Raw genomic sequence first — 16012 nt, forward strand, 5'->3', positions numbered from 1 at the left:
CTGTTTTCCTTACCTGTAAAGTGGGGTTGTGGGGGACCTGCTCTGTGTGTGTATGTGTGTCTGTGTGTGTGTGGACAGAGATGGGGGGGAGGCCTGAGCAAGGCACAGTCCCCCCAGCACTGGATAATACTTAGCGGTGTGAGTGACCTTGCTACAGCTGCCCCCCTTAGCAGGTGCCAGGGAAAGGTATGGTATTAAATACTTGCTGTGTGCCTGGGCACTGACCAGCCCCCTGACAGGCCACTTCTCCAGGCGCCCAGTGGCTCGACTCCTCACCACCTCTTTGTCCTGGGGCCCTACCTGACTCTGCCTCAGCTGGTGACACCTGTTTGGGGTTTCAAGGGTCTGCCTCTCCCACCAGACAGATAGGGCTGCCTCCTGCCGATTCACTTCTGCAGCCTCAAGCCCTGGAGTCAGGCCTGGTGCAGAGTAGGCCCTCAGGAAAGCTTTATTGAACAGATGAACTAATGAATGAAGGTTGAGTGGGTTGGGACAGGTACATTAAGTCCAGACTAGGGGCTACTCCCCCTTAGTCCCCCAAGGGCACAGCAGCCTCCTCATCTACAGGGGGCTCACCTGTCCCCACATCCCCATCCCAGCCTCCCCTTTGTACCGCTGGGCCCGCCCAGTCACCACCCACCTGGGTCATAGACCATGTGACTTCCTGGAACCCCAAGGCCTTCATCATGGACATCTCGATCCCGGGTCTCAGTTTACCTGCAATGAAGGGCATGGGCCCAGACAAGTGGGCCTAGTGCTGGAGTGGGTGGCAGTACAGGCTGCCCTGGCACCCATCTGGCTGCGTCTCCCCACGCTTTGCTCTTGCACATTTCTGGCTATTTGTGCCACTCACATTCCCAAGTGTTCCTGCTCAAGAGCCCTCAGGGGCTTCCATCAGCCACAGCAAAAGTTTCTAATTCCTGCTCTAATACAGAAATGTAAAGGGCAAGGCTGGCCAAGTGAGTGACCCCCATCCCAGGAACCTACCTCCTGGCACTGCAGCACACAGTAATAGCCAAGCAATGCCAGGCACGGACCATGCCAGTCACCTGCTCTGCCCTTTTCAGACATCATCTCATCTGCACCTCTGACTGAGGGACTCCTGTCTTCCCATTTTGTGAATGGACAAACTAAGGCTGAGGGGGACTACGCAGTGTGTCCCAGGTCCCAGGCAGCTGGCAGGAGGGGAAGGCAGATTGAACCCAGGAAGCCTGAGTTCTCTGTGTGTTCACACTTGTCTCCCGTTCCTGTTCGGCCCTGGTCGGCCCTGGTGGGGGCTGGGGCATTGCCTGGCTCATCTACACAGATGTTAGTGCTTGCTTAAAGAAAAAGACTTGGGCTGAGAGGTCAGAGGTGGCAGGGCATTTCCAGATGGGTGACCTGGAAGGCTTCTTGGAGGAAGCAGAATTTGACTGACTGGATTCTGCAGGATGGTGGGGAACATGCCAGGCAGGGGCCCCGAGGGCAGAGGACGCACCATTCTGGTTGGGTATCAACACCGAGGCCAGGATGTTGGTGACAACGTCCTTCAGAAGGTCGGGCTACAAGAGAGAAAGGGATCTGTGACGTGGCTGAGCACCCCAAGGCCTCCCAGTGACCCTGTCGGGTACCGCCCCTGGCATCGCAGGTTCCTGCTGGGCACAGCTACCTGGGCTGCCAGGAACCAGCTGGACGGGGTAGGGCAGGGACTCAGCTTCTCCTACAGGGCCGGGTCAGGGGTGCGGGTCCCATGCATGGGGTTCCACTGCTCCATCCCAGCCCCACCTGCCCCGCCTGTCCCAGGGAGCAGATCTTGCGCTGTGTTGTATGAGCTCCTGACTTCTCAAGGGAAACCAGGAACTCTGTTTCACATGGACATGTTTCATTTTAAATATTAATCAAAGACATTTAGAAAACAAGGCAAAAACACGAAGATCAGAAAATGTGGCAGGAGACAGGCTTAAAATCGCCGGGTCAGTCCGATTCTGATGGGGGACCGAGCATCAGAGGGACAGGCTGTGAGGTGAGTCCTCCTGGGTAGGATGAGGTTGTGAGCTGAGTGGGTGTGTGTTCTGAGGACTAAAATGTCAGTGAGAGTGAGTAGCTATGTGTGGGCATGTACATGTATGTATAGGCATGTGGATGTACACACACATGTATGTGGGTGTGTATGCATGTGTCTGCGTGTACACACATGTATGCATGTGTGTGAAACTATGTGGATGTGAATGTGTGTGTAGCTGTGTATACGTGCATGCCTGTGTTTACTGGTGTGTGTTCTCCACCGAGTCTGACACACAGTAGGTGCTCAGTGAATGCCTGAGCCAGGAGGTTGGACGTTTATTGGTAATGAAGGGGAGGTGATGATTGGCCCAGTCGAGGGGACTTGCTCCATGCAAACCCTGGGAAAGTCCCTTTTCAGAATGGACCCTTCTAGGCCATCCCTTGGGTGCCCAGGCACAATCTTTAATACTCACATTGAATATAGCAATGCCTGAATTCATCAGGTGGATCCGATCAGAACTGCAACATAAGATGCCTGTGAGACTGGCCCCTTAGAGTACCATCTATCATCCTCTCATTCTTCCTTCCTTCCTTCCATCCATCCATCCACCCATCCGTCCATCCATCCATCCATCCACACAGCCATCAATCCATCCATCCACCCACCTATCGTTTCGTCCCTCTGCCCACACATTCTGCCACCCATCCATCCGCCCACAGAGCCAGCCAGCCACCCATTTATCCATCAATCCACTCACCATCAATCCACCCACTTAACCATTATTTGCCAGGCACCCACTGTGTCCCAGGTATCGCAAGGCTCTGGTGAAACAATGGTGAGCCAAATAAAGTCCTTGCCTAGTGGAGCTGACATTCTGTGGTGGGGTGTGCAGAAAACTCATAATGATTCCAAGAGCAGAAAAGCCACTCCAAGAGTGAGGTCTGGGATGGACCAGGAAGGGTGTCTCCTTCTCAAGTGGACACCTAGTTCCTAGCTCAGCAATTTGTTGATCAGCAAGAATGTGGGCCCAAGGCAGCCAGCCAGGCAGAGTTTTATACGTTTAAAGCCTATTTATATATAAAAAAAAAATAGCAACCAGTGCATGTCAATCAGCACCCACCTCAGGACTTGATTGGCTCTGGTTTGCATGCCCTGCACTCAGTCTAGGGGAGCAGAAAATCGGGTTGAATGGGGAGAGAATATGCAGGGCACAAGAGTCAGCTAAGCCCTGGTGCCTGGTGCCGACACTGCCCTTGCTTGCAGGTGTTCACATGGGCTGCCCGAGGCCACGAGGATGGTGCAGGACAGCTGCCCTCCCAGATCTGCCACATTCAGTCCTTGCTCTCCTGGAGCAGCTCTCCCCGATGCCCAGCTGCCCCTGGCCGGCCATGAGACCGTATTTGACTTCACCAAGCAGTCTTCACAAGGGTTTGCAGGCTTACTTGATTCCTTTAAAGTTGAGTATAAACCGGTTCCCGCTGCTGTAAAACTCAGCTTCCGAGTCGGCTTCCTGCAGTGAGAAACCCGCAGCCCGTTTAAGGGGATGCATCAGGTGTTGGTTGAGGGGCTGTACAAGGAGGTTCTGGGGCCCAACTGGCATGCGCAGAATCTCAGCCGCTTTCTCTGTGACCTTTAGAAAGGGTTTGACCTCTTGGGGTCCCCCTTTCCTCATCTGTTCAACGGGACAGACGTTGTACCCACTCTTTGTGTAGCAGGTGGCAGCTTGGGATGCTGATAATAACCCAGAGGACAAACTTGTTCTGCATATCTGGTTTGGTGAGCCATGTGCCTCCTCCTGGCGGTCACAGTGGGGCCAGGCCCTCAGGTGCCAATCTTTGGCTACTCAGCAAGTCACCTGAGCACCTCAGTGGAAAAGACTCAGCTCCCTGTCCTCTCCAGTCTGTGTGGTGTGGATGAGGCCTCCCCTTTACCCCTCACTCCCACTCCCACTCCCCTGGCCCCATGCCAGTGTATGTGTGTGTATTCCAGCTCAGAATATTTACGTATTTCATCTCCTGGTCTCACGGATTGGTTCAGGAATGGGCACATGACCCAAGCTCTACCAATGAGAGTCAGCCTGAGATGATTAGCCTGGGAACTATTAGAGAAGCTAGAGCTGCTGGCATCCCTTGGATGATAGGATTTAGAGCTGATAGAGCTTGGAGCACTTCCATGAGAGGACCCCTTTGTACAGAGGAAAACCAAAGAGGTCAGACAGGGAGAGGGCTGTGTGAGCACCTGGACCCAGCTGTTCCTGAAGTCAACGCCATCTGAACTTTTCAATGCTTGGACCTTTCTTCTGTGCATGTCAGTTGAGTCTTGACCCAAAGGTCCCTTGCTAGGAAAGCCACAGGGTTGGAGCTGGACTGAGAACGGTCCCTGCCACTCATTTACTGGGTGACAAGAATGGCGGCAACTCTGTGCAAAGCAGCAGGGTGCCTGGGCTGCTGCCAAGGTCATGAACAGTTGAACTCACGATGCCCAGGGTGAAGAGGGGGCGGTGGGTTTGCTCATTGGCGAAGAAGTCCAGCACGATCTGTTGGACCACTCTAGCACCATCCTGGTTCAGCACTACCTCGGGGCTCTTCTGAGTCCGGATCTTCAACCTTTGCGTGGCCTCCAGCTGACTAGCAGCCTGCACAGACAGCAGACCCACACGTGGCCTCCCCAGTACCCCCGCCTTGCTGTCCCTGCGTCCTGGCCCCTGCCCACCTTCCTGGCCGTCCCTGCGTCCTGCCTGTTTCCCACCATCTGGTTATTCTTGCACACTCTGCTCTCCCAGAGTTCCCTCTATGGGGAATGTCCCGCCCCCCCCCCCCCGGGCAACCCAACTTTCCTCTCAGAATATCTCTCCCAACCCCTGCACCTTTGTCACTTTGTCACTTGTAACAGAAATACCATCTGTGTGAAGATTTGATTCAAGCCCCCCTGCCCTGCTGCCAGTCTGAATTCTCTCTGTGAGACCAGGACCGTGGTCTGAGTCCTGTGGGGCAGGGCAGGGCAGGGCAGGGAAGCCAGCTGTCCCCTCCCTACCCCATACCCACCCAGAGGCCACAGCAAAAGGACCAACCTCTTCGTTGAACGTATTGATGGCCAACTTCAGCTGGTCGGCCAGGCTGGGGACCTGTGGGAAGGAGTGGGAGCTGGTCAGCTGCAGGGGCAGGGGAGGAGGCGCACAGATTCAGTGGATAGAGAACCAGCCCAGAGGCATCAGCTATTCTGCTGGTGGGGAGAGGGCTGGACCCTGCTGGTGGCCATGGGTCTGCAGGCAGTCCTCTGCCCCCACCAGGGATGTTGGGAAGTGCCTGATGAATGTGATTGCTGGTGTCTCCCCATCAGTCACCAGGTGCTGTGTGCCAGTTTATAAGGAATCCAAGGCTGGGTCTCCACCCAGGCTCAGTGAGAAGGAGAGCTCTGCTTGAATAGTGATGTCTGGCCTGGGTCCCACAGTGGTAAGCAGTAAGCTGATTGCCATCTCTGAAGGCGGGGGGTGCCTAAGGTATCTGTGGCTTCATGAGACAGGGGGAGGACAGACCTGTGTGACGTGTGTGTGTGTTCAGCTTTTAGCTGACAGGTGACAGGGCCGGGGGAGACGGGGGAGGTCCTCGTGCCTGTCTCCCTTCAGTTAAGGAACTTCTTCCCATGCTGCCAAGGCACCCACCTCCTCTGCCCCATGCCCAGGCTCACCACATAGTCCAGAAGGATGACAAATTCCTCGGGGGGGAGCAAGGCAGCCACGACGGCATTCACCAGGTCGTGTCTCACGGCAAAGTTGACAGGGGCGCTGTCCAGCGCGGGTGCGGTCAGGAATGCTTTGGTCTGGTTGAACCATTTGCTCACTTTCTTCTCTGAGTCCAACAGGGTGGCCTGAAGAGATAGTGCAGGGAGCAGGCTGAGAAATTCACTCAGCAGCTCACCCGATAGCAACCTGGCAGGAAATGGAGCCATCTCAACCTATTTCCCTTTTGGCAACAGTTGCTGGGACGCTCAGCCCCTTGCTAAAGGCGGTGAGCTAGCTCAGGTGCCTACTATATATTTCTCAGAACTGACCTGGATTTCACTTGTTTAAAACAAATTTTTTTTTGTATTATTTGAGAGAGAGAGAGAGCCCATCCTCTGGCTCACTCCCCACATGCCTGCTGTGTTGAAGCTGGGAACTGGCCTGGCTCTTCGCAGAGTCCTATCTGAGCATTTGCATATGACCCATACTTCCCAGAGAGGGGTCACATGTGCATCCCTGCCTGCCTGCCGGGCTCTGCATGGTCTCATTTCACTCTCTCCTCAGCGACTGTTATTATTTACATCTCATTGATGTGAGAACCAAGGCTCAGAGAGGTGAAGAAACCTTCTCAGAGTCACACAGCCAGGAAGTCAGGGAGCTAGAGAAACATGGGTGTGTGTGGTGCTCAGTGAGCTCTTGGTGTTGTCAAGGCTTGGGGACCGGCAGGAGCTGGCCAGGTGTGCAGTACACACACACACACACACACACACGGCTGGAGGACAGGTGCTCCGGATGTAGTTGCTGTGCAGTAACCCCATAGGGGTGGCTGGATAGGCTGTGAAGCCTTCGGCAACCTTCCAGGATCAGCCCAAGTGTTATAATCATGACCAGGTCTCCCCAACACGCGGGGTCTCGGGACACTCACCCCCAGGTTGAGCTGGATGATGTCTCCATCAATGACTGGAGTCTGCAGGTCAAACTGCACACTCCCGAGGTTGAATACGGAAGGCTCTGCTCGGAAACAGAGAACAGCTTTGTGAGGGTTCAGCATAGCGCTGGAAACCTGGGGTACCGGCTCTGAGTGCGAGAGTCCCTGATTGACCACCAGGTGGCGGTGGCGTCTCCGCTTCATCACCCCCCACCTCCCCATCCCGCCCTGCTAGGAAAGGCTGAGCTAGGAGGGGTGCCTGGGGAGGCGCTCTCGTTTCTCTCTCTCTCTCTCTCTCTCTCTCTCTCGCTCTCTCTCTCTCTCTCTCTCACACACACACACACACACACACACACACACACACACACACACATGCACACGTTCCCATGGAGCAGAGGAGACAGACACAATACCTTCCACTCCAGTGGCCTTCATTGGCCAGTGGTCACTCGTTTCCTCCCTTTCACTGGGGTTCCGGGGAATTCCTGCCTATCACCCAGCATCCCCCAATCTAAATGACACCACAGGGGCTGGAAGGATCTGTGTCAAGCCTCCCCCACTCCTAGGTTCTTCCACGAGCCCGAACAAATGACTTAACCGAGCTTCAGTCCCCTCCCGTGGGAGTAGAGTGACAACCGCTCCATGGATCATTTGCTGAACCAGCGAGTCTGTGGCAGAGCTCGGCACAGCAGGTGCCCACTGTATGCATCTCTCCACTCTTCTCTCCCCACTGCTCCTGGGTGGCCCTTTGGATGGGCCTCTTCAAATCCCTAATCATTAAGCAGCAGAATTTTCTTCATCCTGGCCAACCTCTATTCGGACAGGTCTGAGCATGGATATTCCTGAGGTGGGGCAAAGGCCAGTGTGCCTCATCTCTGCCACTCTCAAGGGGGAGAAATGGCCTCTTTCCTGGGATCACAGCTCATCTTTTCCCCACTTCTATCTTTTTTGGTAAACACAAAGGTTGCTGTATTATCTATCCATCCATTCATCCATCTATGTATCTTTGCATCCACCCATCCACTCATCCATCCATCCATCCATCCATCCATCCACCCATCCACTCATTCATTAACCACTTATCCACGAGTCATTCTCTATGTCAAGCAGAATACTGACTTTGCACTTAGGACTTTCCTGTAACCTTGAACCCTCATCAGCAATTTTAACAGGTAGGTTTGTAGAAGCTTCACTTCATAGATGAGGACAAGGAGGTAGAGTGGCTTTCCCAAAGCCGAGGCACAGAGTGGTAGCTGAGCTGAGATCTGAGCTCGGGTTTGTCTAGAGCACCCACTGGCCTCACTCAGAATCTTGGCTTGGGAGTGCATTTACAGAGTTGCTGTTGTGGCGAATTCCTGTCTACTCCTTCTGGACTGAGGTCAACAGGGGCCCCCAAGTCGCTGCTCAGGCCTGAGTGGACGGGGTGAAGGGTGGGACACTCTCCCAAATGGAGGCGGGGCCTGGAGGTGAGCCCGGCAGGAAGGCACCGGGAACTTACCTGTCACCAGCTGCAGGAGGTTGGCGTACATGTCGTTGAAGGCTGCCAAGATCACAGGACAGAGCTGCAACAGTGCAAAGACAGGGGCTGTGTCAGTGAGGCCAGAACCCAGTCCCTTGCCACCCATGTCCACCCCCCTCCTGAGTGCTGTGGCTGTAACTGTGGCCAGCCAGGCTGTCACATGCATTCCCATTGCTCCCTGAGGCCCTGTGCCCAGCCAGACCTCTGGTCTTGCTCACAACACTCCACGCTTTCCGTCGAGAAGTAGATTCCTCTGAGTCCCCCAGTCAGTTCGGAGTGCCTACCCCTTGGCGGAGTCCGGGACTGAGGCTGGCAAGCCAGACCCCACTGTTCCCTGGCTCCCTGCGTGCAGCTCCCTGTGTGCCCTGAGTACAGCCTTTGCCTGCTCAGTGACTCCTTGTCAGGAGGGTCTAAGCAGGTCAGGATCTCTCTTCTACGGAAACACCTGGAAGTTTCTGGAGACATCAATAGCCGTCATAGGTGCTTCTGGCAGCCAGTAGCCAGAGGCCAGCGGGGCTGTGGAACCTCCCGCCACACACACTGCAGCCCCTGTGGTGGATGCTAAAGGATGAGGTTCATGTTTGCAGCCCCTTTGTTGGGGGTCCCAAGAGCCAGGTTCCCTGCTAAAAGCCATCCTGTCTCCCAGGGTAGTGCTGCATGACTGCAGGGTCATTTGGTCTTTATATGGTTGCCCTGGTGGAGGGAGCTTCCAGCTGGCCACCCCTTGAGGGAGGGCGACAGTGCATTCTGGGAGGTGGTGGCTTTTCCTCTGAACTAGCAGCTCCTGCTCTCTCCCAGCTGCTTTGCCAACGCAAGGTTCCTGAGCAAACAGAGGCATTGGCTCAGAGACTCCCAGCATGCCTTGCCAGGGGACCATCTGCTCTGCATGGGAAAGCTGTCCCTGACAGCTGTGGGTGGTCTTTCCTCCCACAACTCTCTGGCCTTCATTTTCTCATTGAGTTCCCACCCTGGCTACTCACTGGAGTCCTCTGGGATCCAGGGCCCGCTTGGTCCAGCATTGTCTGGGCCTGGGCTAGGGCTCAGGCGTCAGCATTTCTCTGATGTTTTTGTAGCTGGGGTAGAGACTCACAGACTACAGGGAAGAAGGTACCAGCATCTGCTGAGCCATCTCCTGCCAGACGCCTCCTCTATGTGGGCTGCACCTCTCCTTTTGTGCCAGAAGCCAGCGCAGCCCGCTGGAGCCGGGTGGGAAATGAGTGCCGGCTCTCTCACGGCTAGCACTTGGCTCTGCATCCTTACAGACAGCTGTGAGGCAAATGTCACAGCTCCCAGTCCTTGCCACCTTTCCTGCTGCGAGATCTATTTTTATCTATTCAAGCATGGCACTGGATAAAATATAATTTTGGTAGATGCTGGGGGAGCATTTACAATGAGATCCTATTTTAATACTCTGGGAAAACAGCAGAGGATGGTCCAGGTACTTGGGTCCCTGACACCCATGGGAGAGGCCGGGATGGAGTTCTGGGATCCTGGCTTCTATCTGGCCCAGCCCCTAATGTTGAGGTAATTTGGAGCAACTCTCTCTCCCTCCTTCTCCTTTTCTGTTTCTGTGTCACTCTGTCTTTCAAATAAGTAAAATGAAATTTTTCAAAAATTCTCTTCAAACAGAAAAGTAAAAAATAAAAATTCTTCAAAGAAGAATCCCAACCCAGGAAAGCCAAGCTTATAAAATTATTCATTTTCAGAGTCCCTTTTCAAAACTCCCTAGATAGGGACTTACACTGGCAAGTGAGGGCTGCACATTTCAAGCTTGAGCACTGAGTTACTGTCTGGTATGTGAAAGCTGGGCAATCTCGGCAGTTGTGTTCTGGTTGTGCTCACTGCTTCCACGTCACTTCCCTGTGTTTTCCTGTTCTCCATGATGCCTGGTGTCTGTGTGGTGGGAATTCTGCTCCCGAGTGGGCTGCTGCCCAGCTCTACTCAGGGGGTCACACTGGTGGTTGGCAGCTGAGCTGGGGGCTCGCCACAGGGGAGACCTCAACTGAATTCCTGGCTCCCAGTGGATGGGCAGGCTCTCGTGCTGTCTCTGTAATAAACAACTGAAATAGGGGCTGGTGCTGTGGTGTGGCAGGTAAAGCAACCACTTGCAAAGCCAGCAACTCATATGGGCACCAGTTCGAGTCTTGGCTCCTCTGTTTCTGATCTAGATCCCTGCCAGTGCACCTGGGAAATTAGCACAGGATGGCCTAACTCCTTGGGCCCCAGCAGCCACATAGGAGACCCAGAAGAAGCTCCTGGTTTAGTCTGGTACAGCCCTAGTTGTTGTTGCCACTTGGAGGAGTGCATCAATGGACGGAAGCGCTCTCTCTTTCTGTACAACTCTGCCTTTCAAATAAATAAGACAAATCTTTAAAAAAAAAATTGCCTTGGAGGGCACGCTATACAGCAGGGACAGCAGCAATCCTACAAATCAAGACTCCTCCCCTTCAATTCGTCCTGAGGGGATCGTCAGAGATTTGTCAGCCAATCTGCTGACTTCTGGCAGCTCTGTGATCTTGACCTTAATCACCTGCCCCAGGGTCAACAGACCTATCCACTCTTTGCAAAAGCAGCATGTAGTTCCATCTCCTCCCTCCAGAGGGCACAGTCTTCAAAACCACAGCAGTCCTGAATTTACTCACTTGGTCTTGGACCAAACTGGGCAGGGCTGGCGTCAGGATGTTTGTGACCTTCTCCGCTAAGGAGTTGACCAGGAAGGAGAGCCTTTGGGAGAAGAAAGGGGATACATGGATTAGTGTTATACCCCTGTAGTTGACAGAGAGATTAGTCCAGGGAGAAAGGAACTTGCTCCCAGCCACTGGAGTTGCTAGTGGGACTTGGTCTTGAGTCTGGTGTGTAGTTCTTGGAGAGTTCTTGGAGACTGGGGCTGGGTGTGGTCATGAAATTTGTGCTGACAGGGGCGTAACAGGAGCTGGCATTCCTTCCCAATGCCCCTGTTGAGAAGTGGAGGTGGGTGCCAGTCACTTGCCCACTGCTACCTACCTGGCATATCATAGCCTGTCTGCAGAGGAGGAAGCTGAGAGGCAGGGAGGTGCCCTGCCAGCATTGCCCACGTGTTCCGTGAAGGAGTTGTACTTGCCCAGCTCCAAGGCCTTTGCATCCCCCACTCCAGCCTCTTCTCACTGACCCTGGCTCCACCTAAGTTCACCTGGGGGAGAGGGGTAACTTGCCCATCCACTGTTGAAACCCCACCCTCGGTGTCATGGACTTCCTTGGGCACTGTGGAGTCCTTAGAAAGTGCCCTGGAGGTAGGATTAGCAGGGTATGGTCTCTTCTTGCTCTGGGCCTCGTGGTTCTCTACCCGTGAGCTGGGGCAAGGCTGTGCTGTGGCTGCCTGGGCACCGCACTCACTGATTCAGCACACTGATGCGCACGTTTCTGTGGTTACTGGAGCAGTCACCGATGACCAGGCGAGCGGGGGTCCCTGCGTCAGCCTCCACCTGGATGGTGGCCTGGGCCTCCGTCTCCAAGTACAACTGCAGGATGGTCTTGACCAGCGGCCTGAGGTGTGGGGGGGGTGAGGATGTGAGTGGCACACTGCCTCTGCCGCCCCTGCACCCCCACTCCCTCCCCTCTGGCTGCTTTCTGCTCCTCTCCTAGCCTCCTCTGCTTGCAGCCCCCCGGCTCAAACTTGGTGTGTATGTGGCGGATGCTCTCCTATGCAAACCCCTTCCTTAGGCTGACAGCTCCTGAGCCGACAGCCTGGTGCCTACTGTTATGTCCTGAGGGCTACTCCAGGTCAACAAAGCACAACCTGAACTTGGAATTGTCTCCCAAACCCGCCCCTACTCGTGGCCTCATCTGCTGTCGCCTCCGGCCACTCGGTTCTGCACTTGTGCTGGCAAAAGCCTTGCAGTCAAGCTTGACTCTCTCGTTCTTGCTTTCTCCCTCAAACTCCGCAAGAGTCTTCACCAACATCCCACACATGCCATCTCCCCATCCCACCTGGGTCCAAGCCATCGTCATCATCACCTCCTGGATTGTTCTAGTAGCTCTTGGCTGGCTTTCTTGCCCCCACTCTGCCTGTTTTCCACATATCAGCCAGAGACGTTAGGACATGTCAAGCCCCTCCTCTGCTCAGAACATTCTGTACCTCCCATCTGTCTCACTTGGTGAGACTGAGTCCTCTCCCTAACCCACAAAGCCTTGCCTGAGCCAGCCTTGGCCACCTGGGTCAGCCTCCTGCTGATCCAGTCTCCCACCTCCTTCTTCCCTCTCTTTGCCGCACTTCTGCCACAGGGCCTTTGCACCTCTTCTTGCTGCTTAGGCATCGCTTTGCCAGATGCCTACGTGGTTGTGGGGAGGGAGGATGAGTGATGTACCCGTCCGGCCCAATGTGCCCAACCAGGGGAAAAACACTCACGTGTTGAAGCCAGCCGTCATGTCCATGGGGATCCTGACCAACATCTCCTGGCTGTAGTATGAAGGCTGCACCTGCAGCTGGAGGAGACTAGCTGAGGTGACCTTGAACCTGGGTCAGGATCAGGAAGAATGAAAATCAAATTCCACTTGGCATCATCATCAGTCCCGATTTCCTTTCTTGCTTCCTTTCCCTGCCCCAGGTGCTTGGACACAGCTGGATGCTCAGACTGTCCTCTGGCTCTTCTCCAGCTGTCCCATCCACTCTTGGTTCTGTGGAGATGGAGTCTGGCTATACGAGCTGACCCGGCCCTGCCTGGCTCCTACTCCTTGCTTGGGGTTTGAGCCCAGCCATCCGGATTGACTGCCTCCACCTATGGCTTTGCCTAGGCTGGCTCCTCTGCCTGGGACCATCTTTGTGATGAACACTGAGCCATGAACTCAAGGTCAGCTCATCTCCATGCTCTGCCATCGGAATCAATCTTCCTCTGGGCTTGCTCTGTTAGGGTCTCAGGGTCATGCTTAGCTACTCCATGAACTTTTCTGGGAAACGCTTCCTGGTGAGGCGAGGGTGGGCACAGCAGCTGTTGGCTGCTGCCAGGGTGTGCAGGGGTCCCCAGGCGGGTTGCAGTGGGGGCCTGTCCCACTTACCAGATGATGTTGTTCACGGCCCCGCTCAGCAGGCTGCTCAGCAGGCCGGTGGACTCTTCCTGCATGGTGCTGAGCAGCGGCAGCTGCTGGAGGATGACCGTGGCGTTGTGTTCCTCCAGCTTCTCCATCAGTTCTGGAGGCAGAGCCTAGCGGTTAGTTAGAGGCCAGGGAAGGGCAAGTGGGGAGGCTTGGTGGGGGCTCCAGGGCCTGGGACAGAGGTGGGTCAGGGCTCCTGGGATCCTGGCACACGATGCCACCTGAGGTACCACAATGTCCACTGTGTAGACGGGCGTAGAGGACAGTGGCCCAGAGTAATCATTTACCCATAAAGAGAGAGGCTGTGAGGCACTGAGCTACCCCATCCAGCAGCCTGCCAGCCAGCAGCAAATGCTCTGAGCCAAAGAAAGAAGCTGGGAGCTCAGGGGCAGAGACCCAGGATCAGAAGCCATGGGCTGTTGTCCCTTGCCAGAGCCCATTCGGTCAGTGTGTCAGTCTCTCAGCTGCCTGGAACCCCTTCCAGGACTCTCATGGGAGTAGCAAGGACCCAGGTACTTGAGTAATCACCAATTGCCTCTCAGATATAGTAGCAGGAAGCAGGAACAGGAGTGGGGCTAGGACTCAAATCAGGCACAACGATATGACATGTAGGTCTCCCACGTGGTGCCTAAGCTGTTGCACCTGCCCCCTGCTGATAGTTCTTTCTATTCCATTTATGTGCTGACAACACCGAGTGGTGTCTGTGAAAGGCTCCGATTAGCACAGCTGCCTGGTGGGACTGAAGTCACAGCTTGCAGTAGCAGGTGGCTTGGAGAGGCCTCTCCCTGCCACCCCGTGGACCTGTCCCTTACCTGGCTCACCTCCCTCCACCCCCACCTCAGCACCCTCTAAACCACCTACTTGCAAACAGCTGTTGGGCTCCAGACCATGGCTGCTTAGGTCCATGTCCTTTCTGATGGAGACTCCCCAAGCTTGGGACTCTGAGGGCCCCTGCCTTCCACGGCCTCCCAGTGCTGTCTGCTTCCCGTCAGCACTTGGGCATGCAGCCGCTGTGTATAGAACCCTTGACCGTGCAGGACTTGGGCCTGCCTCTGGCCCTAGCCTTTTTTCATTGAAATGCCAAGGTCCCCAAGAGGTGAAGGTCACCCCTCCTCCCAGAGGACCACAGAGAGCTAGCTATCCCCGTGGCGGGGGTGTCCCCAAGAGACTTTTGGCAATGTCCAGAGACACTTTTTTGGGGGTCACAGTTGGATTGAGGATGCAGGCAAGCATCTCACAGCATTTGGGGTACTCCTTCTCCACCAGTAAAGCCACAGGGTACACTACGCAGCAGCCCTCTCATTTGCTTCCAGGGGAGGGAGCCGGGGCTAAGGGACTTTGTCTGGCAAGGGAGGAAGCTGGGTGTAGAACTGAAGCTGCCAGACATCTAGGCAGGCTGTTTCTCCTCTGGGCTGCGGAGACACATGGACTTTGTCCATGCACATGTCATCTAAGCCTCGGGATCCCAGACGTGCCTCACACACCCCCTTTGCCTCTTGCTGAGGCCCCTAGGGTGGGGCATGACTGGGAGGATGGGGGTGGTGGGCATGATGAAGGAGGGCAGACTTACTTTCTCTGATGATGTCCGGGCCGAGGCTGAGAATCGCCGTGGGGCTGAGAGCAGCTCGGGCCAGGGTACCTGCCAGCAAGAGGCAGAGGAGGGTGTAGGCCCACGGGCTGGCCATCTTCTGGAATTTTCTGAGCAGTAGGTGGCAGGTGGCAGAACCTGGGGAGAATGAAGAGGAACTTGTTAGCCAGGCGGAGAATCCAATGGCAGGCTTGCAACACCTGATGATCGGGCTGAGGCATCCAGGAGAGGTGGTCTAGTGTTGGGGTTAACTGCCGGGGGCTAGCTGTGCAGCGTGGGACCATCAACCTAGCCTGTTTCTGCTCCAATAACTGGGCTCAGTCACCCTTATTTGATAGAGTTGATGGAGTTCAGTGAGCATCTTGCATAGTGCATAGTGTTTTGGTGAACAGTGGCAAGTATCAGCTCTTTTCTTATGGAAAAATCCGCCAGGACAAAAGCCCTCTGCTTCTGGTCTCTTTATGAGGCCCCCTGTTGTCCAGTTTCATCCAGCCCTGCATCCGGTTTCTCCCCCCCTTGCTCTGCCAAGTTCCCTCCATTCCAAGCTGCTTGCGGTCACTGGTGGCTCTGCCTGTCCTGTGACCAGGGACCTTGGAACCTGCCCTGAGGGTCCTATGCCTGCATGGGATGGAGTGTTGGCCCCTGGGGTCCGTCCTGGGCACCTGGATGGACGCATTGGCCCACGGAAGATCCTGAGTGCAGGAAGGGTAGGAGCTGACTCAGAGATGCAGGCCCTGGCTAGGGTCAGCATGTGGGACTCTGTGTGCCGGAGTCACCCATGGAGTCAGGTGACGTGTGTTTCCTGTGGACAGCAGAGGCACCTGCCCATCCTGGGAGCTCCCTGCATGGGAGGCAGCGCTTGGTCTCCTGCAACCCCAACTTTGCACAAGTGAGGCACCCAGCAATCAGTGTGGGCAGGGCAGGTGTTCCTGGATTCCATCTCTCTATCACCATGCTTTGGTCCTCTGGGCAAGGGAGCTGGGCACTTCCCCACCCAAGCCCTGGGGTCTCCCTCTGCCTGCCCCCACAGAGGCCCCGTCCACACTTTCACCTGGGTGTGCTGGTCTCCTCCGCCTGCTGCTCTCCTCTCCTGAGGCCAGACACGTGGCCTTATATTCCACGAGCCGGCCCAGGTGGCCACCCTTTGCATCCGGGCCAAAGCCTTGGGCTGACTGGAGGTCTCCAAGGTAAATATTTGTGGCTTC

The 16012-nt window shown here is 55.3% G+C and overlaps 1 protein-coding gene across 1 annotated transcript; it reads right to left on the reverse strand.

Annotated features, from left to right (window-relative positions):
• Nucleotides 1-529: 529 nt before the first annotated feature.
• Nucleotides 530-14904, reverse strand: BPIFB1 (BPI fold containing family B member 1). Its single transcript, XM_012927145.2, has 14 exons — nt 14790-14904; nt 13184-13316; nt 12537-12644; nt 11525-11674; nt 10795-10876; nt 8132-8195; nt 6631-6716; nt 5672-5851; nt 5055-5108; nt 4461-4619; nt 3427-3494; nt 2457-2502; nt 1478-1541; nt 530-717 (listed from the first exon to the last, which is right to left on the reverse strand). The coding sequence occupies exons 1-14, from the start codon at nt 14902-14904 to the stop codon at nt 530-532; spliced, it is 1497 nt and encodes a 498-aa protein (XP_012782599.2).
• Nucleotides 14905-16012: the final 1108 nt, after the last annotated feature.

The sequence above is a fragment of the Ochotona princeps genome, chromosome 22, assembly GCF_030435755.1.
Source record: "Ochotona princeps isolate mOchPri1 chromosome 22, mOchPri1.hap1, whole genome shotgun sequence".
Taxonomy (NCBI): domain Eukaryota; kingdom Metazoa; phylum Chordata; class Mammalia; order Lagomorpha; family Ochotonidae; genus Ochotona; species Ochotona princeps.